At 39.4% G+C, this 26,445-nt stretch overlaps 3 protein-coding genes across 3 annotated transcripts in view; 1 reads left to right on the top strand and 2 right to left on the bottom strand.

Annotated features, from left to right (window-relative positions):
- Positions 1–764: 764 nt before the first annotated feature.
- On the top strand, positions 765–22,484 carry LOC108166259 (cortexin-1-like). Its single transcript, XM_017304513.1, has 2 exons — positions 765–865; positions 19,018–22,484. The coding sequence occupies exon 2, from the start codon at positions 19,973–19,975 to the stop codon at positions 20,375–20,377; it is 405 nt and encodes a 134-aa protein (XP_017160002.1). The 5' UTR covers positions 765–865; positions 19,018–19,972; the 3' UTR covers positions 20,378–22,484.
- On the bottom strand, positions 8,658–11,134 carry LOC103464116 (uncharacterized). Its single transcript, XM_008407966.2, has 3 exons — positions 11,029–11,134; positions 10,697–10,826; positions 8,658–10,048 (listed from the first exon to the last, which is right to left on the bottom strand). The coding sequence occupies exon 3, from the start codon at positions 9,984–9,986 to the stop codon at positions 8,973–8,975; it is 1,014 nt and encodes a 337-aa protein (XP_008406188.1). The 5' UTR covers positions 9,987–10,048; positions 10,697–10,826; positions 11,029–11,134; the 3' UTR covers positions 8,658–8,972.
- A 53-nt stretch (positions 22,485–22,537) lies between the features above and the next one.
- Positions 22,538–26,445, bottom strand: part of fbn2b (fibrillin 2b) — an 82,454-nt gene continuing 78,546 nt past the window's right edge. The window contains exon 65 of the mRNA XM_008407965.2: positions 22,538–26,138. Coding sequence (XP_008406187.1) covers positions 25,761–26,138 — 378 coding nt within the window. The 3' untranslated portion in view covers positions 22,538–25,760. The remainder of the gene's footprint in view (positions 26,139–26,445) is intronic.

Here is a 26,445-nt window from a genome sequence, read left to right on the forward strand (position 1 = left end):
CCCAATAAGTGGATGCCAAAACATTAATGTTGCAAAGTCTGCTCCAATCACACCAGCTTTCCAGCTCTTACTAAAGAAAAGCATGAAAACAGCATAACAGTATCCTTTTTTAAGTAAGAGACAATCAGTGGCAATAACCCAAGCAAACACAATAATGACACAAATGGGGTTATTGTAGCTATATTTTTTTTGCCACTGATGTTTTAATTTGGTCAGATCCCATAACTTGGAGAAAATGGGATCTGGGATTCAAACCCTGGCCCCTCTTACTGTAATCTAATAACTGCTCCACCATGCAGTGTTGATGGATGAAAAATGTTGATTGAATAATGTTTAACTTTTAATTTCTGGGAATTCTCTCAGGATCTTACATTTGTTATTTGTTGGCCCAAAGTGAGGCCTCATCCCCACCTTTGAGAACCACTGAGTTCTCAAAGAAGTTGACTCGCTATTTAAAATTTTGTATATATATTTTTTTAATTAAGGTAAATAAGCAGTTTAAGCAAGCTTCTTGTAAAGACAGAAAATCATGCTGAAGGTTTAAGGGTCACCTTTGATACAAAAGCTTCAAGATTTAAAACCTTGACTAACTGATCTCAGGCTGCAAAGATAATGCTCCATCATATTAGTATTACTATGACTATAAGGACACATATTGGGGAGGGTCTGCCTCTGTGATTGGCTGTGCGGTCAGCAGGGGTGGGCGGGGAGCTGTAAAGACTCTCCGCCTGCCTTCAGTGTTGTCTCTCGGAGTAAAAAGCGGCGCACAGCAGCAGCGGCTGAGCAGGAGGAGCAGATTTTAAAGTTTGATGCCACAGCGGTCCGGACAGAGCGGAAACTCATCCACGCTGGACTCCGGAACCAGGTTGGTAAATATAAACCTGAAACTTATGAAGCGGGCTTTAAAATACGTAAAGAGTTTGCAAAATTAAGGCAAAAAAAAAAAATGTGTGCTAAAGGCGAAACTGCCTCTTCATGTTCATTTGAAATGCAGTGCTGCAGAGTTTTGAAGTCCGGGTGTTTCCATTAATCGGCTAATTTGCGTCAAACTTTGTAAATTAAAGCTCAGTCCTGTCAGGTGATTCTTCACATGAAGCACATAAAGAAGTTCCTTTGGGGATAGAAATAAGGGCTTTTAAAAAACATCAAGAGCTGCAAAGAAAAACTCAAAATTACTATACAGATTAAGCAAAACGTTAAATGACGGAATAATTTCGCACACTGGTGTTTAAATGAAATTTTACATTTAAATTTATTTTCCTCTAAAATTTACCATTAGACTTTTAGTCTGTTGTGTTCTAATTATCCTTTATGTATTCATGTTTTCCTAAATTTACGTCAAACTACTCAATCAAAATAAAACCAGTTCCTTACATAAAGCAGCTGTGTCTGTGTACACTGGAATTACGTGGATTGTGGTTAGATGTATTTCCAGTCTCAATCCTGAGCAAGTCACCTTCAGGAAACATGGATCCCGTTGTCCTGCTGTGATATCAGGTGAATATTATCATTGCTGACCTCCCATGTGGACCACAGTGGACCAGTCAGGAAGAATGGGTTCTCTGTGGTCTTTAAGCTACAGTCAATATCTGGTCTGGACTTTGCAGTTTCAAAAAGTTGCATTGTAGGCTTGTTTCAAAATCTGGTGTGGTTTCTCTGTTGTCCACATGCACAACCTCTCGACTGAGTTTTCACAAATTCAGTCCTTATTAAAAACTGTGAAACACACAAAACAAACAGCAATACAAATATCTGAGAGGCGTATCTCAGTGGAAGAGTGACACAATGTGGGCTGTCCTGCAAAAACAAGTTATCACTACTACCAGCAAGCTAACAGAACCCAGCTCTACAGCATGTACCGGATGACGCAACTAAATCAGTCGTCCTGCATAACACTCAAATCAATTTGCATTTCTTACTGAAATGAGAGAACAAAAAAAATTACTGAAATCAATAATGCTATTTTCTGGGCTCCACAATGTCTGGGACGTTACACTCCTTAATAAACAGAAACTAAATTAAAATAAGAAACTGGTGTTTATGATGAATTGAGTATAGCTTCAGCAACTAAGTTATAAAAAAGCTTATCAAATGTGAAAAACATTACAAAGAAAATTTTGGATTTTAATGCAAGCCGACAGTTTTACATTAAATCATCTTCTCTTCCCAAAGGTCGCTTCTAGGATTTTTTTCCTACAACTCGGGGAAAAAAAGAGAGCCTTTTTGAACCCTTATCAGCTTTGCTTTTTTTATGGCAAAGTTTCAGTATTTCCATCCTTTGCTACTGATTCTGTTACATTTTCATCTCTTTAATCTTTGGCTCCATCTGCCCTTTGGTAATCTCTACTTCACCTTTCTTACCCATTGCAATCCCATCTATTCATTTATTATAAGTTTTATTTTTTTATTGTGGTAAAATTTTTATTAATAGAAACTGTCATTAAGAGAGCTAAAACCTCACCAATAAAGTAAACAAGTCTTGATTTGTTTACAACAGCCCAAATCCTTGATTGGGCCGTTGAGCTGTAAGGACCCTGGATCAAATCTAATATTCCACTAAGTGAAGTCTTGGTGGAATACTACTTAGACTAGGTTCTCCAGTAAATGTGGGTATCATTTACTGGAGTTAAAAAGTTGTGCATGAAATGACCATATCTACAAAAATACAGAGTAGAGTACAGGTGAACTCGCCAGCATTCATTCTGGTGATGTACAAAGCAGATGCACATATATATGCATGTATGTGGTTCTCAGAGACTCTGCATTTGCTTCCTCTGTATTTTAGAAGTGATTTTAATGATGCTTTCAATGTTTTTTGTTTTTTTTTATAATCCATTGATGATATTTAACCATTGACAATATTTGTCAGAGTTGCTTTGACTGTAGAAATCATTTCAAATCCATCAGGTAACCTGGAAAAGGAACAAAAACCTGTGGTGAGGAGTTATTTTCTTATTACAGCTCTCAACTTTGCACAAACCTGAGGCCAGAAGAAACTGTTCATGGTTTCCAAAAAGAATATCCTTTATTGCCTTGCTTTTAGTTGCCCTTCTTTGATAATTTAGTACCATCGAATTTTACCCTCCATTGAGTGAATTTGTACTTTTATCTCCCTTCTGGTTTGCCCTAGAATTGGAAGCCTTGTTTATTTAACTATTTAATTTCTATTAGTTTTTGTTTTAATTGTTTCTTTTTCTTGCTTATTGTTCGCTCTTTGTCTTACATTTTGTGTCTAAATAGTCCTCCATAAACAAGACTCACTAATTGAGTATTTTTATGCTACGGTATTATGTGGTTGTTTTGGTAAGAATAGCCTCTGTGCTTGCAGAGTCATATTAATGAAAAATGTCCCACTACACTTTCCCGCCCACTCGACAGCAAAGCCTGCTTGACATATATTTCATCATGTTCTTTCCCATTTGGTCTGCTGGGACTCTTTGCATACATCCACCAGATTGTTGTGACTTTGTGCTTTCTTTTCAGCTTTTCTTCTGACTGCACTTAAAGCTGTATATCTCTGAGTGGAACCTTAACTGGAATAGTCCAAATATGGCGAGATTCAAGCTGCTTACATTTATGAACGCCCTGGACCTGAATGAGAAAAGTTTACTCTAAATGATAATCAGCTGTTAGATATGTGAGGAGTAATGCTTGGTGAGTTTTTATTCATGCTAGATTATGGACGTTTTAATTTTGTAATTATGGCCATTTGGAGACAAACCTGCTCAAACTTGACATTTAGCTCAGATTTGACATTTACAAGCACAATAAAAGGAACTGGAAATGGGTTTAAGAATATTACCACCTACCAGCCTGCCAGTTTAAATTTAAAAAAATGAAAGGGTTAGGGCTAATGCTGATTGACAGGAAGCTGACAGTCATCATGTAATGAGAGGAGAGATGGAGACAAAGGAAAAAATAGAGCTCCTGACCTCCCTCCCTGTCAGCAGACAGACCATTACAAGGAGCACATTAGAGAATCAGGTTCTCTGCCACATAGCCATCTCTCTGTGTCACCGCCAGTCTCCGTTATTAGCCCTGATATCGGATATCATTTACTCTCTGCTACTCGCCAAGGTGGATGTTTTATTTCATTGTTCAGCTGTCATTGAAAAGCAGTCAAGTGAGGTGAAGCCACTAATGTGTCAGAGTGATGCAGCAAAGACACATTTAATTTGAATGTCGCGCTGCACACTTCTCAAATGACTCTTCATGCACTTGACAGCATCACCTGTGTTTTTAATCCCTAAGTTATTAGCAGTGTTACATTTAGTTTAGTACAGTTTAGATGATTTTATTAGGTAGCACACAAAGTAATAAACATTCTTGTTGGTGTCCTGAAAAGCCACTTCCTGCAAATCCGCCAGGGAGGAAGAGGAGGACGGCTCCTGCCAATATGACTTCATGTCAGTACAGAGGGGATGTAAGAAAGTCGTTGAGGGCTTTCAACCTTGACGAGTTGGTCCAGTAAGTGGTTTTGATTTCTTGTTCAAGATCAGCCATCAAATATTTATCAACCGTTCATCTATCAAGCTTTGGTTGGTGACTCAGGGTCTGGGATTTATCGTCCCTTCTCGGCTTCGAAGGCAGAGACACCACAGCAGCCTGTCAAACATATGTCTATTAACTTGTTCAGAAATGCTAACGCAGGAAAATCTGCTGATTCCAGTTGGATTACTGGAAATAAATCTGCTGAAGGAATGGGAAGGGAAGAAAACAGAAAATACATCCTTTCTTCTGCCTTGCATGGATTTACTGTAGTTTGGTCAGACGTGAGCTGTAGAAACGCCTACTTTACCCAGAGGGAAGTCTGGTAATCAGACATCCTGAACAGGCAACCTTTACTTCCACAAGGTGATGTGTTTGAGTTTAGGGCATGAATTTTCATCTGTGTTTAATGCATGGTCAGGTCTCTAACTGGTAGATTCTTCAGCCTCTTGGGAATGGAGCAGTCAGCGAAATTATTTCACACTGTGTGCTTCAGTAAGTGCTTTCACTTTTTTGGTATTTATAGTTTGTAGACTGTATTTCTGATGTTAGACCCCGATACTCTGTTCTGTCACTCCTGGGTGTGTTTTTTTTTTTTTTTGCTTCGCTGACTGAAAGGCATTGTTTCACTTCCTGGCTTAACGCTGCTCTGACTTTTCAGCTCGCTTCGTTTGCTGGCTGCAGGAAAGTTTTTGACTTTTTAATGCTGACTCTGGGCTCTCTTCCACCTTGGTTTTGAGCAAGTGTTGTGTGGGCAGAGCATGTAATATATATGGCCTTCGTAGCGGGCGGGTTGGTTGGCTCCGTTCTGTCTCTGTGGACTTGACAGAATGGCTGCCTGATGGAAGGAAAGTACTTCTGTCATCTCCATGTTGGCCTACACACACACACACACACACACATACACTCTTTATTTCTTCATTGTGTCTTTTTTGCGATTTCACCTTCCTGAGTACTTCTTTCATCTTCTTACGTTCACTGGATTTATCCTTTCTGACCCTTCGTTCTCACCAAGTAGCTACAGAGTTCAGGTCTATCTGACTGCAGGCATGAATCATGGGTTCTTAACATTCTGCAAGCTACCAATCTTCCTGTAATGTTTCCTGCTACAGCTCTGTAACTTTTCACCATATCTTGCCACTTATTACTTCATCAATCCTGTCTTCCTTATCTTTCAGCTTGGTTTCACTTGGTAATGTGGGTAAAACTGCATTAAATCAGATTAGATGTTTGGTGTTTTAGTTAATTTAAAAGTGCCAACTTTCCTTATGTTTTCTAAATGCAACAATAATAAGGTGAGGAATGAGTATTATTTGTTAAAATTCAGAAGTTTACATAGACTTGGATTGGATTCGGAGCTAAATAGCTAAATAATTTGGAAAATGAAGAGGGCCGTCATCTTTTGTAAGCTTTGGGGTCATTCGAAACAATATTTGGGTTTCAGGCTGTCGCTATATGGATGTCGCAAAATCTCAAACACACAGCTTCCTTGTTTGACATCAAAAGCAATCAAGAAGAAATTGTGTACCTCCATCAGTCCGGATGCCTGAAGGTGCCATGTTTATCTATTCAAACAATTATATGAGAGTTCAAACACCATAGAAATGCACAATTATATTATTCAGGAATGAGACTGGCTATGCATTCCAGAGACTGATATGGGCTGGTAAGGTGTAAAAACATGAGATCAAAAGCAAAAAAAAAAAACCTGTGAAGATACTGACAAGCTGTTAAAGTGACATAGATCAGAATCTTTTTGCTATTTCACCATTTCATTTGAGTTGATTGCAATTTTTGGATTTGAGTTGATTACAATTTTTGGAGCTATGATTCGATTTGAAATTGATTCAAAACAATTATTTATTATAATTTCTGTTAACATGCTATAGTTGTGCAAGGATCAGGTGCTTTGCACAAGCATCTCTTCCATTGCAGATCCTTTGCAATGACTCTGCCTTGCAAAGACCTTCTGCTTTGTAAGACAGAAGGACAATTGGAGATATTAATGTTTTTTTTCACATTTATTAAATTATATGTAATAATCCATGCATAAATGGAATTACTTTCTCTGAGTCATCCATTTTGCTTTCACAAAACAGTCAGTTGCAGGTTGTGCCAACGATACTCTTCAGTGTTGATGCTGTTGCCACCAAAGAAATAACATTCAAGGTTTGCTATTTTCAGAGTCAGTGTGGAGTGTAAAGTGAAATAGACGGCAACACAGAAATGTAATTTTTTTTCTTTTTTTTAAAGAACTGTATTCTCCATGGTATGTCTGCAGTTTATTCAGGCTCCAAGAGAGAAACTGAGAGCAAGAACGTCAAGAGAAGGACTTAGGATTTTACAGCACAATGGCTGAAACTTCAACCTTTGTCTGTCATGGAACATGCTTTATTCATAAAGCATGTTTTTATTTATATGTTGACTGCCTTTGGAAACTCTCAGAGCTGAGGTTAGGTTTCTTTCTTTGGGACTGGCCAAGCTGACCAGATGCAAAAACAGGTTTAAAATGCCACCCTACAAGATTTAGTCTTTAGTTGAATATAACTGTAAACCCGTCTTAAACTGAATGCGCTCTCATACAGTATGACACCATCTGCTCTTATTGTAATTAATAAACTCTCAAAGCAGGTGGGATTGATAACAGCAGGTCTTATGTCTACCTATATTATAGAGCTGAAAGGGAAATCAGAACAGTTAAACTTGCATATTGCATATCAGTGGGTAAGAACTTTCCAAAAACCAGAGATTAGAGATCGACCACAAAACTCTGACTGATGCATCAGATCGGTTTTCTCAGGTGTTTTGCTCTTGATCTCATGTTCTGTCCACAAATAGATTTTGCCCACTCACTGCTGACCTGCGAACATTTGTGAGTGGGTTTCCGCTCATCCTGGTGTGAATATTTCATGTACGTGATTTGTGAATTAAATATAGGGCGGATATGATTGGCTTGACATTTATTCACACTGACTGGTGGGACAGAAGGATTTTTAGAGCTGATTAAAGTGGTGATCTTGAACGGGACACAAAGGTGGGTTCCGTCTTCAAGGTAGAAGCCTGCAGGCAACAAATGTCTTTCAGAGTCTTTGAGTTTAATGCTCAAACTCTTGGGTTTCTTGGGTTCATAGTTGAACCCAAGAAAAGTATTATTTTAGTTTGTTGGTTTAGTCTGTTTTATACGTTTTCATCTTTCCTATTATGGGTATGTTACTTGACATTTACCTGTTGCAGTTGCAAGAAACCACATGGAGGCTAAACATCTCAAAAAATCTAAAACCAGAGGATGTCCAGGAATTTTTTCATTTAACCACAATTTGTCTAAATTAAGCATACATGGCTTGATTTGTTTGGCTTTTCAGGTCTGAAAGTAGTAGTATGAAATGCAACTCACCGTCGGCCACTAAATGAAAGAAGTGGGGAGGGAGTTCTGAGCTATTTTGCATACTGTAGTTCCCATGTGACGTCCCACATCCATGAACTTTGTAACAGACAGCCAACTTGGCAGGCACTTGCTATGACGACAATAAACAAGCCTCAAGTTTAGAACCAGTTCTTGCCTTGTTTCTAAATTAGAAACAATATAAGTACATTGCAACTATTACTAGATTACGGTTTGAGTACGCCACCCGCCTCTGTGTAATACTAAGGTACTCTAATACTTCTTTTTAATCTAATTTGTCAAAAAGAAAACCTCAAAAAAGCACAACCCCTCAGGACCGCGCATAGAGTAAAAAACTTGTGCAGGAAAATGTAATCTGTAAGTGTGTGGAAAATGGGAAATGCACGCAATTTGTTTTACCACCTTTAAACAAAGCATGTGCTTGATAACCAGCAATTCAGCTAACTACAAGTTCCAGTCACAACACTGGGAAGAAACACCTGGATTTGATGCAGGCATCCATTACATTAAACTTAATGTGTTTCTATATAGAGATAGTTTTTATTTAACTTTTAGCCTTTAGTCACCATTGAGATTATGCTGCTGCCTGTCATTGCCAGGTCTCCCTTAAAATCGTAAAAAATGAGATGTTTTTAAGGTAGATCTGGCAATGATGGGCAGAAACATAAAACAGTTACGTACAAATAACATCCACAAAAACAAGTGTTAAACGAGTTTTAACACATACAAATATATACATTCCACTCAATACGTGTTATTTTTTTCATTTTTTATTATGTTATACAAATTATATTGAAATATATATATGTCATTGCCACCACCCATCACAATATATATTGATATGAATTTTGTGCCATATTGCACATCCTTACTCCCCAGATGAGAAAACGCACATGTGCAGAACAAATGGCCGCAGGGTTTGATCTATGCACAAACGAATAACAAACAATTATGGATAGTATTGTGCTGTGTGCTATTTTGCTATCTGTTAAGTTTAGCATCATATCTGAAAAGGAATACATGTGTTACTCACTCCGTGGGCTTGAAACCCTATGAAAATGACATATTCCCATCCAGTTTATCAGGGGCTGACTATTATCTTGTAATCACTAAGTTTCTGTTTTATCTTTGCAAAGTCTTCAGTGATCTTCTGACTTTGAAGAGCTGCATCTTTGATGGCATTTCTTATCTCCTGCTGTGCTTCAGGTGTTGGTGTGATGCTGATGAGTGTTCCTAGTATTAAGACTGATTCACTCATCTCCTTAAGCACTTTTACCTTTTTGAGCAGAACCAGAAACTTATCTACATCTCTCAGGGTGTATTTCACAAGAACTTCATATGATTCTTCCTCCAACAGATTACATGTGGCCTTTGTGACTTTAAGCATTCTTTTAAGAGGTTTAAGCATCTCCACAAATTGTTCCCCCTTACCCCCGGCTTCTTTTGCTTTTTTCCTCTCTGTTATGATTTTTATCAGATTTGAGCCAACAACACTAACTGCACCTGTACTTGCAACAGAAGCAGCAGCAGCAGTAGCTCCAGCAGAAAAGTTAGCGGCAACAGCAATAAATGGACCTCTATCTTCAACTAAAACTCCAGCAACAGCAAAAACAATAAGTCCAACAACAGCTGCAGTAATAACAGCTCCTATAACGGGTCCATCAGCAACATCATCTTTAGCAGAAGCAACAGCTAACCTCCAACCTACAGTGAGTGAGTCTACAACCAAGCCGATTTGTCCACAAACAGCCCCAAGAGGTCCAGCAACAGCACCAAAAGCAGCAAATAAACGGAATCCTGCAGTGAATGGAGCTGTAGCGACACAAGCAAGCAATCCTATACCTCCCACCACAGCTCCAACTGGTCTAATTTTGTTCGTCATCTCCTGAATTTGCTCAACTTCTTCAGAAATCATATGAAGCCTAAGGACAACAGGTTTCATCTTGGTTTCACTTTTGTCAAACTGCTGAATGAATGACGTTCCAGCTGCAATCAGTTTATTCTGTATCTCGGACAGATGAGAAGGGACATCTTTGTTCTCTCTTCTTTGTGGGTTGGTATGGCTTTTGTTCTCTTTATGGGGTTTGGAGGTCATTTCCTGCAGTTCTGCTTTCTTTGAGGGTGTTGAGAAGTTTGTTGTCCGAAGTTCACTTCAACCTACACAAGGAGAAGCAAATAATTGAAGCTATGAATCAACGGTTGCGCACAGTCTGAGGTCCATCAACACCCAGATATCAGAGCAGTCTGCTCTGGACCAGTTGAACTACAACCCTGGTTTTATGTTCTACCTTCATTTGCTCAAACTGTGAAAACTGACCACGCCCACCCTATGACTCTGCCACTCAACTCCTTCAAATTAGCCAGCAACAATTGGCAAATACCTGGTGGAACTGTGGATCTGCTGAGCTCATTATACAAGCTATTTCTCAGACCAACACTGAAATTGGATAAGAACATGAGCTCTGTTGTGAAATCAAACTTTTCTCATTTGCACATACACACACGCATATATTCTCCAGGTTGGGGAAACGAGGGTCCTGCCCCAAGTAACGGAGGAGGAAAATGGAGTTGGAGATCCAAAGACAGAGTGATTAAGATGCCTTCTGGATGGTTCCCTGGTGAGGTCTTCCAGGCATGTTTCACAGGGAAAAACTCAGGACAAGTTGGAAGGACTATGTATGTCAGCTGGCCTGTAAATGCCTCTCCAGAGGAGCTGAATCAAGTGGCTGGGGAAATGGAAACCTGCTTAAGCTGATGCCCCCATGTCCTGACCCATCATAAGTGGAAGAATAAATATAAGTCTACCTGTTTCAGGCCGCTTGTCCACTGAACTGTTTGAGGTCTCTGCAGTCGTTTGATCCTCCCTTTCCAGCTGTTTTAATCTCCAGCCGAATGCAGCACGGAAATCACGTTTCTACTAACTGCCTGAAGGAACCTGAAGTGAACAGAACAGACATTGCTGCGAGTACAACAGAACTCAATACAAACGGTAATAAAAATAAAGGTTTTAAGCCACAACAGAGAGAAGACCCCAGTGCTATTTACGACTTGCAAAGGATGGATTGTATCCACCCAACTTTGAAAACAGTTAGTAAGCCTAAGTCCATGGAGTTGTTAATGTGTGTGCAGTACGATACCTTCAGTCAAAAGCTGTTTCAGGTTCTGAGCTCCTGCTAAATCCAGTTTAATGGTTCTGCTCTTATTTCTTTATACAATCAATCATTCTACTCCGATCCACCACCTCTGTTTAACTGAAACTCACCTAAGAAGAATAACCTGCTGATCAGACACACCCTTCTCATCTACACTATATTGTGCAACACATATTCATGAAGTCAGGGCAACACCTGAATTACAGGAATTGACCAAACTGCTCAGTCTCTGTCAGTTGGTTTCCTGTACAACAACTGACAGTTGTATAGTTTGGTAAGACAATGTGGAACAGTAGATTATTGGGTGAATTCCCAAAGACCAAGCACTGCACACCTAATGTACAGAACAAACCTATATTTACTGTGCAAGGAACCATTTGATTACATGGAAAATGCCAGTGAAGCGGTTGCCAACAGAATTAACGCAATGCAAGATGCAATCCATTAATAAGATGTATAGAAAAATGGTATATGACTAATGGATGCATTATTTGAGATTAGCAATCATATAAATAGCTATAAAAAATATATGTATGTATTATTGTAGCAGCCTGTCAGCAGTCTGTCTTTTGAGGCTGGTGAACTTATGATGGGAGTTTTTCGATCACAAAACCGTTTTCTTTGCGTTTAGATAAAAAAGAAAGCTGTATTGTCCAAAAATCATCTTTTTCTGGAATGCTGAGTTCTCTCCCAGTTGGTGCTGAGGGGCATTCAGGTAAATCTCTAAATATGCTGATAAAGACAAAAGATATTCATCTGGGTTCACCTGTTAAAATGATAGATCGTAGGCACCACAAAGACAGAATTACTCAGCTGCATTGTTGCTGTTGAAAATCTCACGGGGCTTGTTTTTTTTTTTTTTTTTTTTTTTTTTTTTCCCCCTTTGCTCCCTCATCTGTACTCTCCTCCATTTGTCCACCTCAAATGCAGGTGGACAAATTCGGGGAGTGCAAACGTTTGGGAACCTCAAGCAAAATTCCAGCAGTAAAGATAAACAATTTTAGGAAATGCATAAAATTTATTTTTAATGAATAGGGCAATATATTTTTCAATCTTGAATGTACAACATGGTCCTTCATCTTAGATTGTTAGTGGCAATTATGAGATAAAAAATGAAAGCATAATCAAATCATCAGATTTATGGCTGCTCAAAGGAATTATTACAAAAGCGAAAAGATAAAGCAGTTTGAGAAGCTTGAAAATTAAGACCCAAATAGTTTTTCCTTTTTATTTTTTCAAAGCGTAACAACAGAGCTTCTCAGGTGAAATGAGTAAAGGCAGCGCTCTGAGTCTTCCTCACCAGCGTTGCGTAGGGGCACTTGTGGGCATCCTGACAAGCTGCATCACGTCTTGGTGTGGCAGCTGCAGTGTGACTGAAAGTCTCTGCAACATTTGCTAGAAAAGCTCTGGGGATACTCATGGTCTCACTGCTCTCTGGTTGACCATTTTGAAGAATAATGAAACCATCAGCTTTGGGAAAGATCCATTTCAGTCCAAAAACTGGGTTGTCGTCTTGACATTTCATGAATTCGGTTCATCGAAGTACAGTTAAGAGGAATTAAGAATTAGATTGCCAGTTTTATAGCTGCTTGAAGCTGTTATTTTTAGTCTGTCACTCGATTTATACCATCAGTATCCTTTTACACATTACCCCACACTTAGTAGAAACTGCGGCTTCCTTTGTAAAAAAGCTTCTTGCATATATTCTTTATGGCTTCACTTTAAAATTATTCAGTGATATTAAAAATAGCTTGACTTTGCCACAGTCCAAGATGTTTTTTAATCAACTAAAGCAAATAGTCACCAAAGAAAAGTGTTAGGTGTAGAAAAGTAGCAGTTGTTATGTAAAACGGACAAACACACACTGCATGGCTGGTAACTTGCTGGACCTTTTTTTTTGTTTTCAGAGGTTGGTAGTGTGGACTGCTTTCCTTTCTGCAGCACTGCTACTCATTTGCATACATGCTCAGTGAACGTCTCATACACAAACACACTTTTTTTTGCTCAATGTTGCATGCACAGTCGGAGCCGACTGGCTGGCTGTATGTGAAATATGCAGGACGTTTAACTGCCAGACTTTATCAACCCCACAGTAGCTGCCGACTGTCTGACGTCCTAATTATGACCAGGACCATCTGAGGAATGGCTTGGTGGTGAGCCAGGATGCATGCCAAGTGGAAAAAGGAATGATCAAAGAGTCTGTCTTCACAGCTGTAAGACACACCTGGAATGGTATAAGATGGAATAAATACTTTATTGTCCCAATAGGTAAAATTTGCTGACTGACTGAAAACATGACACACAGGCCATTGACATCGACTTATAAGCAAACAGAGTAACCAAGTAAGACACACTTAGCTGCAGACAATATAAAACCAGAATCGGCAACAAGAGTCTTGGTGTTTTAATGTAGGTTCTTAAATCTCTCTGAATTCTCCTGTAATTACAGTTTATAAAAATGAATTGTGATTAATGTATGAAAACAAAACAACATTTGTTGTTTTGCACAGCTCAAGGTGACCTGGTCCTTGTTGTCCTCATTAGATTCGGAAACACAGCAGGGACCAACTCCCTCAGGTGGCAAATGAATCACGTGTATTCAGAAGAGGGAGAAACGCACATCTAAAGCATCAATAAGCCTTATGACATGTTGTTATACGTTTCCATTAGGGTTTCCCCTCTTTGTCTGTGCAGTTCTTGTTCTGCCATGTCCTCTGAATGCTTCATATTTGTTTTGTGAGCTCGATTACTTTTGTGTGGATGTAATGGGGGGATACCCGGCTGAGCTTGTGGATCACATGGAGCTCCCCTCAGCCTTTTCTCCAAGTCCACTTTATCTTTATAAGCAACAAATTGGAAAGGGTTAATTCAATTCCCTGTGGGCTGAAGCTGAGACGAACATTTACAATCTCTGTCTCTTTCTCTCTCCACTTGTTCGCTGATGTTCTTTTCCTCCCTGCCTCTTTGTTGCTAAAGTATAATTACTTTTAGAAAGTGGCTTTACTCAGCCTATACATAACAGATCATGACTATCTGTTCAGAGCAACATGGGGACTGGCTTGGCTGGCTGTTTGCATGCTTAAAGCATCATCTCACTAATGTCCAATAACAAGATAACGCTGGGTTTACATGTCAGATCTGTTTGATTCTTGGTAAAGTGTTTTAGTTTCTGGATTTAAGTGAAAAGGCCACATTCACATTCAAGTCAAACACCTCCACCTTGCTTGCCGTGTTGTGATAGCTCTCCACTTTTTCATCTTGCACTTGGTGTTCCTTCAAGGTAACAAATATTTATTTTGCCTTTGAGGAATAAAGTAAAATGCCTCAAAGATTAATTTTACTAAAAGCAATTCATAATTGACACCTAAATCTCATAAACCTGTTTAGACAAACAGGTGTATGTGTAAATCCAATCCAGTTCATTTTTATATAATTAAACATTCAGATTCAGGTCATATTGAATACTTTCCAGTTCAGTCGTAATTATAGCTTACAGTTACCTATATATCAGGAAAGGTATCAATCTTAACTGATTGAATCAAGGTTTTGACTTTGTGGTAATCGCTCAACCTGAGCAAGTATGTGGTCACAGTGGAGAGGAAGAACTGTATTTTAACAGGAAGAAACCAGCACCAGAACCAGGCAAGAAAAACACAAGCACTGGTCCAGAAGTATTTTATGGGAAGTACAGAGCGTAATTAGTAGCAATAGTTGCACTACTGGCTTGGTCCAGGAGAAAAGTAAAAACTTTGCAAAACACAGAAGCACTGAGCCAGGATTACTTTCTGTGGAATTGGACAACAGGTTAACCAGAACTACTTTCTATGAGAGCCAAACGAAACAGGAGTAATGGTTAAAGGCATCATACCTTCTAGGAACAAAACACAATTTTGTCCATGAAGGGCAGTGAACGTCTGAGCTGTTGGATCAGGCTGAGTCTCCGTGCTCAGTCTGCTATGTGTTTGCCTGCTGACACAGGTGTGTACGCATGTGTGAAATAGATGTCAATTTGAGGACCTTTCAATGAAGACTGACAAGTGTCTGCTTCACTGCTCTTCATTACAACGATCTCATTGGTGCTCTGAGGAAGTGTCATGGAGGAGAGATGTAATGGGTGCAAACTAATGCGCAATAAGGCGGGTGTGTGTGTGTGTGGGGGGGGGTGTGTGTCTGTGTGTGGCTGCATAGGTGTTGGGACTGACAGAGTGAGATGGTATGGGTATGGCTTAACAAGGAGGAAAATAAGCTGAGCAATCTATGTCTGCCCTCCTTCCACCACCCAATTTCATATGCCGACACACATACCCTTGGGAGCCATGACAGAACTACTGGGTCACTAACTCTGTGTGGGCTTGTTGCAAGGCAGAAAAAATGCAATTGTGAAATTTCAGGATTCGTTTTCTAAAAATAGGTTTCTACTCTCAAAGCAATGAATAAGTAAATCGATATATATATATATATATATAAAAGTAAGTAAAAGGGCACTGTTTTATACAATGAGCAATAGAAATCTCCTTAAACCAATTCATTTATTGCACGATTCTCACATATAGGGGTTGATTATTAGTTTATAAATATCTACAAACACATTATTCTGCAATCTGTCAATTTCAGGACAGATTTAGTTTTTACCTCAATTTAAAAAGCAATTGGAAAAACTAATTACCCTTGACGATTGACCCAGCTTTTACAATTTTACAAAATGTATATTACAATTAATATTTGGCCTAATTTTGAAATGTATTTTTAAATTTCAATGTAAACCAGACATGCATTCTTGTGCTTACATGAAATCAGTAAACATTTGATGTATAGAAACTTTAAACAACAAAAATATTCCCTATGCTCTTCAACATATGGTCAAAGTGTCCACATGGCTTCGTTCTTTCTTGCCCTCAACAGACTGAACACTGTAACATCAGTATCTTGGAGCACAAAAACACCTGATCACCATTTTCCTTAATATTTCCTTTTCTTTCTGTGTTTTTGCTCAGTATATTGCAATTGCAAAGAACTTATTAAATGTAATATTTGGTAAGATTTTGTACTTCAATTGTCAGGCTTTCACTTACTGGATTTGGATAGTGGATAGATTGTAAATGGGGTTTACTAAAAATGGATATTTCCAATGCAGTTTCCAATAGTATTGCAATTTTGTGCAGTGCAAATGTACACCATCTTTTACCAACAGTCCACAAATGCAAGAGGTTGTGAAGTGAATCAGAAATTGAATTTTGTTTCCAGTATATGTTTTTTTTATGTAATGATGTATATTTGATACTAGGACTGCAGGGCTATTTTTTTATTTTAAGTTTCAACTTTGGCAGGTGAAAATGCAGCACATTTCTGACTGTGTCACTGTGCAGAAATATTGCCTCTAAATCTGAAAATTGAGTTCAAGGTTTATTCTTTCACCAACGGTGTGTCTTCTGCATGCACAGCCGAAGGTATCTTTCCCATAGTTTAATTCGTTGTCATTTCTATTATAAAGAATTTATCTTGCAGGGCTAAAAGTCAGCGTAAATCTGGAAATGGCTGCACAAACGCAGCAGATCTATTTTTTGCTCAAATGCAAAAGTGCACATTCATTCACACGGTGAGTGTCTGCTCCCAGGTGTGTCATCCTGCTGCCAGCCATGCTGGTGCAGAGCGGACCCTGGAGACTCCAGCTGATGAAGTAGCAGACAGGAAACCTTTGAACTGAACACGACACAGAGGCAGGGAGTGTGTGGAGAAGGCATTTTGCCATGGTCACGCAGAGGAGAGTCAGTCCAGACTGTGCCAGTGAACTTTTCCTCTCTCCTCTGAACTGCTGCCCATTCGCCACAGGAGCTTCTCCTCGCGCATCTTTAGCTCGTCTGCCAATCTTTTAACATCCATCCTCCTCTGCTTTCCTTCTGCAGGTTCTTTTTACATGATAAAATGCATTTTGCATTAACCCTGCCCTCGCCCCCCCCACACACACACACACACAAACACACACAGAGAGCGCTACCTGTGTTGCATTACATTTGTCTGAACAAATGGCTCAGTCATTCTGTTCGGACCGGTGAGCAGGTGTAAATGGTTTGCGTATCGCATTCCTTCAATGATTCGAAACCCGGTCCGCTGCAGGTGATGTGATTATACATTATTTATAACACTCCACAACACTTTGTCTTTCCATCCATAATGTTGCCAAATTTACAAAAAGGGGGTCAGTTAAGGACCCAGTGCTCCTCTTTAACAATGCTATGACAAATGAGAGTGAGGTAATGCGGCTTTGTTTATAACCATGCTTTCATTACTGCTAATGTGGCCGTAATGACACCATAATCGGCTTCCTAATTGAGTGTCATTATGGGGAGTGCTGATGCTGTGCTCTCCATGCAGATGGTTAATGTCAGTGTTATTTAAATAGCAAAGAGTCACCATAACCCCACAGTATGTTGAAATAATGGAGGAATGACTTCATCATCTTCTGCTTATGGATCTCATTAAATCCAATCAGACAGATGTATGAAGCTGATTTAATTGTGAGTTTTCATTGGGCTAAATGTACATTTTAAAAACTGCTGGGCTGAACACAACTCAGTGTGGTGGATCAAGCCTTGGGCTCACAAAGAATACTAGGATTATTTTTCAATTCAAAAATGAGGGAAAGTGACTAGTATCTCAACATTAAGGTCTCCACAGAGTGAGTTGAAGAGGTGTCCCATTATCTGTAATAATAAAGGAGTAATTCTGATCATTAAACTCTATAGTATTGATAAGCTAGAGCAAAATATATCAATGCTTCTAAAAATCAATATCATAAACTATCAAGATTTTTAATATGTTCTGAGGAGATGGCAGGTGCCTGCGTATTTCTTGGATTATGACTTTTTCAGTATCAATCAATACTAATTAATTTAACCTAGATTACTAAAGAATTTGCCTGGTTCTGGTTTGTTTTCTGACTGTCTGAATCTCAAAACTCCAGCAAATCAACAGGAGTTGTAGCCACACGGCAGGAGACTTCACAAGGTGCTGATCGACCAATGAGAACCAGATTTTAATGCAAGAGATGCATCACGACAGACAGGGAAAAATACTCTTCTAAATAAGTCTCCTGATTTAAGAGCTTTTTATATTCAATGTTTCAAATATGTTTTTGTCCTACAAAAGCTGTTTGGCATTGGATTGGGAATTTGGAGATTTTTACCCACAAACCCAACCCTACTGCATTTTCCTTACAAATTTGTCAAAATGTAAAGGGGAATGAGCATGTTTTCCAATATTGCAAGCCAAGTAAATTGAGAAGAAGCCCTCCTGCAAGAAAGAAATGACAATATACAATTTTTCTTACTCTTGGGCTAAGCTGTGAAGCCTTTTGTTGTCTTCTCCTGACAGACATTTTTACAGTTGGATTCTTATAAATCTTTTTAGTGTGCTATGTAAACTGCGGCTTTGCCTGAAGGATGGAGTGTAAGAAAAATCCTGATCAGTCAGCCAAACTTTTCAGTTTAATCAAATTTACTGTAACTATGGCACAAGTAAAGCCAAGATGACTGAATGCTGAAATTTAATATTTTAAAGGTTCTTCAACAAAATATTTCAATAATGGTGAGGCCATAAATACACCTTTTCCCCCCTCTAATACATTTGTTCAGTTCTTTGAAATGTAGGACATGTCACAAAATATGATTTTGAAATTATTCACAAAGGTAATTTTTGTCACATCACTGTATTTTCTCTGTGCTAAATAAAGACAAGGACTGAGTTTAAATAGCCCTGATTTTCATGAATGTCCAGTGATTAGACTGTATTGTCTTCTCTAATTCAGACCAATAGGTAGCATGTTTTGACCCAATGCTTGGTCAAAACTACCCAACCTCTTTCTAATTGGTGTTAACCCAACGTTTGGCTTTAAGAGTAGTGTTTTTGTGTGTAATTGTAATGTTTTATTTGTGCGGTTTTGCACAGATTGTAACCAGGAGCTTCTGTTGTTCTTAGGTGTAGAAACCTGACTCGGCTTCACCTGGAACATCTGATAAGTCCAATAACGCTCCGCTGAGGACTGCTGAGGACACCTGGAACAAGCATTTAAGCGGATTCTGTTTCTCAAAATATTTTCTGCGTCTTGTTGCTTCTCTACTTAAAAAGAAAAGCTTTTGTTTCTTTTGCTTTTTTTTTGAGGAAACCATCCACAGAGGGGAATACGACAAAATAAACTTATTTCAATATATGACTGTACTGACCCACTTTTCATGCTCCAGCTAGCTGAGTGAAGAGGAAACCTTGCATTTAGCAGGCGGCATCAGAGAAGGTTATGGGCCGTTTAACATGCAGGGCCATTAATCAAGCGACCTCCAGTTCTAATTAGCTGCCACACACGTACGCAAACAGTTGCATCTGGCTGCTGAGGTAGTCTGTTTGTAACAGGACGCAGACGAGCTCTGAAACTGCCAAACCAAGTCAGGTGTTGGATGTCCTCCTGCGTTGTATCGCCTCTCTCGGACAACGCTGACCTTGGCGGAGAATAGAGCTGTTTGTGTTTGTTTGCATTAGCGGAAGATGGTGCCACGCCCGGTGTACTATGATTGAGAGTGTCAAAGACACCTGATGGTGGTTGCGTGGCTCTGATAAGCAGGGAGGAAGAATTACTGCCTGAGGCACTGATGCTCAAATAAGAAGCTGGCTGATCATCATTGGACTTTTAGAGTCTCATCCTCAAATAAGTGACACACAAACGTAGCTTGTGCTAATTGCGAAGTGCACACGTGCGTCTGTCTGACACGTTGTCTGAGCAGATTAAAGTCAAACCTTTTGTAGGTCATGTCACTTTGACTTACTTAGCTTTGACAGCATCAAGTGGCCACCAGAAGAAAATGTGTGGCGCAGCAAAAATACCAACACCTTAGACGAATACATCACATCAGTCCGCCTGTCTGTCAAATATAAAAGTTGCATGCTGACTTCTTCATCACCTCTCATGAACGCCTTCCCCTTCTTCTCCACACTTCAACCCAACACACCCACCATCCAGTCGGTGTGTAAGCCCTGTCTCCGGGCCCCGTGGAGAATGAACGATGTACCCACCCTTGACTACGAGTCGCTGATGTCCCCGGCCAGCTCCTCACTGCCCAGCAGCCCAGGCAGCGGCGGCAGCAGCCCTCCCCTCGCCTTGGTCACGGTGGACACTGAGCAGCGTACCGCTTTGGCCTTCGTAGGCCTCCTCATGCTTTTCTTGGTCTTCCTGCTCGTCAGATGCTTCAGGATCCTGTTGGACCCATACAGTCGCATGCCTGCATCATCCTGGACTGACCACAAGGAGGGCCTAGAGAGGGGTCAGTTTGATTATGCACTGGTGTAGGCTACAGATTACATGTTTGTTTGCACACAGATTGTTTTTTTTTTGTTTTTTTTAAGTTTTTCTCAGAAAGTGATGATACATGCTGTACTGTTGTAAATGCACTAGCAGACGGGTAGACCTTTTGTTGGTGTAAATTAATGCTGCAGGACTACTTGTCTATATCAAGTGTTGCTCAACACAGGATTCACCTCGACAGGCAAACCCTCGCAGTGCTGTGAAAAAGTATGTACCCACTTGCTGATTTATTCTGTTTTTGCTTTTTGTTTTCTTGTCACATTTTAAAATCCGTTTCATAATTTAAAACATTTAATATCAGACCAGGATAACTTGAAGAAACTTACAAAAGATTTAATTTGTTTAGAGAAAAAAAAACCTCTTAAATCTAATCACTAGCTTTGCCACCTTTGGCAGCCATAAATCTAATTGAGGGTTTGCAATAACAGATGATGTGTCTTTATTCTGGACCATTCTTTGTTGCAGAATTATTTTCATTCAGCCATACTGTACAGTTTTTAAGCATGAATACCTTGTAGTGTAAAATACCCGAGCATTAGGGAAAGCCTTACAGTCTTTTTCAAATTGATAAACTTGAAAACCTCTCTCTGATCTGATCTTCAATTTCTTTCGATTAGGCCCTGATGTGATGTTTTCAGAGATATTTTATCCTACTTCATGTTGGATTATTTGGCGACTTATTGATTCTATAGGTCTGACAGAAATCATGATTCTGATGTAATTATGAAAATGAGTTCAACTTTAAAAAAATTTAATGAAAAATGTAATACTTATTTTATTGTGACAGTGAAGAAACAAAAACAAAAATAAATCTGTAAGTTTTTTTTTTTCCCTCAGTACTGTAGAAACTGGACCTTTAAAAGACAGACGACAGCTGCCTTAACCTGACCTACTGTAACAGTCTATGACACCATCCAACCACAGCATCACTATTTGTATTTGGTTGTAAACAATATTACTTTACGTCACAAACTCATTCTGCTTTTTTAAATTCACTCTGTGCTTAATGCAGACAGTTAAAAGAACTCAGGTGTTGGATAGACTCAGAAAAAAGTTATTCTTAAGCAGACGCCCCTTTAACTAGATCCGGTAGAGTGTCTGGGTTTTCACTTCTAATCCAGGAGCTCATTTAATTACTTTTTACTCGTTGATTCTGAATTTTTGAACATTGCTGTGGCTCCACGTTTTCAAAAATCCATGCAAATAGTTTCCATAAAACCCTGACAGTCTATGCTTAACGTGTTGTGTCTGTACTGAGAAGCCATATTAAAAACAACACACAAAAAACTAGTTTGTTACCTCATGCAGAGGGTTATGTTGACGGGTTATGTTCCTGTTTTTTTTGTGGCAACGAAGCAAACTGCATCATTTAGGACAAAAATTATTTTTCTAATCTCGACTCAAGTTTTGGAGTCTCCTTTTTTCTATCTTTTTGTCTCTTCCTCCTAACATACCAACTTTTAGACAGAAACTTTCAAGGCCGTCATGCAGCCTTGTTTTAAAAGGAGGTAAACCAAGCAGCTTTGCTTTTTGTGAGTGTTTTCTGACAGCTGGCTTTCTTTTTTAGTGCTGGGTTAAATTGGTGAGATAAGAACTCCTTCTTGCAGAAATATGTGCTGATCTGAGTTAGTAAGAAGTTCACAATCCGTGTGGGGAAATTACATAAAAATAAATTCTACTTAGTACATTAAAGTTCTTTGTGCTGCTTTTTATTTTGTTCCTATTTGCCAGCAGTGGTGCTACCAGACTTTTATGCATAGTACATTTAATAAATATAAATTTAAAGCAAAAAGCAAAATTTATACTTAAATGATATACAGCATATAACAAATGTAGATTGTCTTTTCAAGTTTTGCACGTTATGTTCCAACTATTAAATGTGTTCCAATGGGATTTTATGTGATAAACCCACAAAACCCCTCCAAGAGTAGATTAGCTTTGTATTCAGAACTAAGGAATTTGAATTGCTGATAATCAATGCTGTTTGTACAAAATAGTTTTGAGAAATGCATTTTCTGTACTCTTTTGCAAATGTCAGGGATGATTTGAGGAGTGCACCAAACCTTTAAATAAACTCAAATCATTCTGCTGAGGTTCTTGGTTTGATGTGCCATCCTAAAACTTAAAAAAATAGAAATAAGTAAGTAAAAATACAACAACAACATTTTATTGCCATAATCGTCACCGGACAAAATTGTACAATGTGAGTCATTTACATTTTTCCACACTGGCTGTAAAAAATCTTTGGTTTCCATCTTCACACAATCATTTAGGATGCTAAAAATCCTCCAACAGGAATGAAAGTTGTTGTAGGTGCAACAGAGTGATTGTCATCAGCTTTGAGTTAAACCCCCCCCCACACCCCCACCCTTCCCGCTACTCAATTTCTTTACTAAAAACCTGCAAAAAGGATAACAAAGGSAGTATTCAAGTTTGATGCTGAAGGTGGGTTACAGCCTTTTTAGCAAAGAGAAACAAAATATTACAGACTGACAGTAAAGATACAAAGTATACAAACTTTTTCAGATTAGAAAATGGTTATGTGCTATAAACATTGGTCTACTGTTAGCTGTGGAGAAGTGCAGTAACCCTGAATGCTCAAAGAAAAGGATTATTGTAGCACCAAGTAGATCCCAGCATTGTTTGCAAATATGCCTCATCATTTCTGGCATCCTACAGACAGTGTATGTTTCCCTGTGTGTGAGATTACAGATAAGCATATAGTTTTATTACCTTTTTGTTGATCACTGATATGAGCAGTTGCTTTTTACCTTGCTTTTTTTTCCCTTGGGCTGTCCTGAAACAGAATGTCACACTCACTTCAATCTTCCTGTTATGCTTATATTGTTGACAGTAAAAAAAAATCTACTTTTCATTTGAAATATACAATTTAATTTCAACAAGCATGTTTGATAATGTTTGTCGGACATTTCAAAAGGCAGACACACAACAACAAAACCTAGGAAAAAAAAAAGTTAGCAGATTCAATACTGCGCTTACTTTGTACAGCAACATAGATGGCGTAATGTAGCACCTTTTTTCTCTTTCAGAGATAAAATAAGTATGACCTGACAGATATTTTTTGTGAGGTTTTGTGTTCGCCGTGTGTGCCCTCCCTCCTCTCTAAGTTGCTAATTTACAGTGTTGTGAAAATGTTTTTGCCCCCTTGCAGATTTCTTCTGTTTTTGCTTTCTTGTGACACTTAAATGTTTCAGAGAATCAAAGACAAGCTGGAGAAAACATGGATCAAATTTATTCGAAGAGCACGTTAAGGACTCATCCACCTTTTCTTCATAAAAGGTCAGCTGTCATGATTTAACCACAAGAAAGACACCAGGTACGAATGGGTACACAAACCTATAACATCTGCTACTATAGGGCTAGGATAGCTCTATGGGTTACATAAAACCTGTTAGTTAAAATTTTGGAACAAAATCATGAGATTTTAGTCTGCTCAGTTCTGCCTATTTTGAGCTCATTTCAGAACGAGCCATTTTATGGTGTTTTGTCACTTTAAATCCAGTAAGCGGCTGCTGGCCACGCCCCCGACTCAACTTTTACACTTGCATGTGAAAATTGGTGCTAACAGTACATAATTATACAACCATGCAACTTTGAAAAGCAGAAGTGGAGCCTCCTGTGCAACCAAGAAACAAAACGTTTTTGAATAGTAAGTCAACAACAAAACACTTGTCTCTTCTACCAGCCATTGTACAGCACATATAAAAAACCAGCTGACCAAACATGCTGGAGCTCAGATGGGGTTGCTAGGTAATGATGCAGTGTCCATTGAATGTGACTCAACATTGGGAGGTTTTTGAAAAGGCTCCTTTTCCAGACCCCCCCAAAAACCCATTAACTTATTGCCAAAAAACTGCTGGGTATTTTCTTTAAGGCAATATTTAGAAACGGTTGAGACCCAAGTGGAAGCCTAAATGTCAAAAATTTACATTTTTTATAATGGGTGCCCTTTAATATTTTAGAGAAGGTGAGAAAAATAATGGACTGATATAGATTTTTGTATCATAGTATCATGATGTGAATTTAGGATTAGATTTCAGAAAAATAAATCACACCAATAGTAATGGCCTGGGACTGTTTTATTGCTTCAGGACCAGAAAGTGTTGCTGTAAATGATGGAACCATAAATTTTCCCTCAACCTGGCTCAGAAAAAAATATCTGAAAACCAAAGTGAGATACAATATCAACTTGATGATCTGAATCATTTAACTGACAAAAACAGAATACATTTGTAAGGGGACAAAAATGTTTCCACAGCAATAAATGTTATAGCTGTCATGTACCTTTGAGATGGCTCCTGTCACGTTGTAAACTAGGCTCAGCCTTCGGTTGTCAAAGAAGTCAGAAAAAGTGAGCTTAATTTCAGCTACAGCTCCTGAAGCATTTCAGAAGACTTCCTGCTCAACGACAAAGCTGGCTCTCAGGATGAGAATCAGTACACCTGAAGTGAAGATCAAAATAAATTCAACATGATCTACCTTCTTTAAAAGCCTACGAGCTGCTAAATGGTGTTTCCCTGCTTGTGATGGATGCTGAGGGACGCTAGCACCCTCTTTTGTTTCAAAGTCAGCATCACAGCATGGCGTCCACACTCTGCGAGAGGTACTGAGGTAAGCAAACATGACAGCACACACACACGCAAACACGCCAATCCCTGCTTAGCCCTCCGCCTGCGGGCAAGAGCAACAATCGGTTGCATCAGAGCAGAACGCAGCTTCTTCGTGTCTGCATCTGAGGACCGGTCATCGCCGAACTGCAAAGAACAGAGTGCTTTGGACGTAAGAACCTGAAATGCTGTGTAAATGTTGCAGTCCTTCGTGGTGATAATCTTTCAAAAAGCACACATACATTAAATGGCACACTTGAATACTGAGAGGGGCAAAATGTGGCAAACCTTTATCCTCGAGTGTTGTGAAAGAATCCCGGGATTAGGTGTTTTCACACGACTAAGAAAACCCCCAAGACATTTTAGCTCAGCCCTTGGAACATTAAGACACTGTGAATGAAACCCCCGTCTAGCCTAAAAAGACCCGCTACGGTTTCTGGATGGAGTTGGAGAGGTCCAAGCACAATAGCATCTCTTTGCCTTCTTCTCCGCTGCTTCTCAGCAGAGAAATGAGTGCTGGGTCAGGTAGAATTATAGTCATGGTACAAATAAAGGAAAAAAACATCAACATATAACTTGCAGAGTAACAAAGTGGTGGTAGAGGTGGGCTTATTGACTCAGTTTTTCATAGCCCTTAATTCTCTCCCTGTTAGTCTGATGGTCCTTTCAGGGGGGGAGGGGCAGTAATTCAATGGTTAACAAATAAGTCCAGAGAAGGATTGCACCCACATACACTGAGCTCAGTGCAGGTGAATGTGGAGCTTGATCCGCAGAGCATCCCCTAGTTCCCCCTGTAGGTAGTCATAGTCGTGCTGCTGCTCCAGCTGATGTAGTCTGCGGGGTCCAAACAGAGGCAGGCTGGTGATCTCCAGCCGGTAGGACCCAGGCTGAGGCGGTCTCTTCCCAAGCCGGAGCACGCTCTTTCCGTCCCGGCGCTCCACGAGGCGGAAGTGTTCGTCGGTGTTGCCATGGGTTATGATGTAACGTACATGATGCTCCAGTGGCTCCAGGGCGGGAAGGAGCTCAAGCAGAGGCTCCTTGTTGAGCAGCGAGGTCAGTGAGAGGTTCATGGGGATGGACGCCTGGGTGTCCACACTGGCCATGCTCACAACTGGTTCCTACACAAAGGAGAAGAAGAAAATGATGACGCAATATCTAAATAAAACAAATTGAAGTTTCTTGTTGAAGAACAACAAAATGTAAAATAGTTCAGATACATACATGCTTTTGTAATGTACCGTATGCACATTATACGATGTTGACTAAAAAAAAGTGAACTCTGGTCCACCTACAAATCCAAGTCTCGATTCAGTTGAAGTGAACACCGGTGTGGTTTGAATGCATATGTGAACGCCCAGCTGACCAAAAGCAGGAAGCCAACTACACCGTAGGGCATTCTGGGTAAATACAATCAAAACAAACACG

Source organism: Poecilia reticulata, linkage group LG4 (assembly GCF_000633615.1).
Source record: "Poecilia reticulata strain Guanapo linkage group LG4, Guppy_female_1.0+MT, whole genome shotgun sequence".
Lineage (NCBI taxonomy): Eukaryota > Metazoa > Chordata > Actinopteri > Cyprinodontiformes > Poeciliidae > Poecilia > Poecilia reticulata.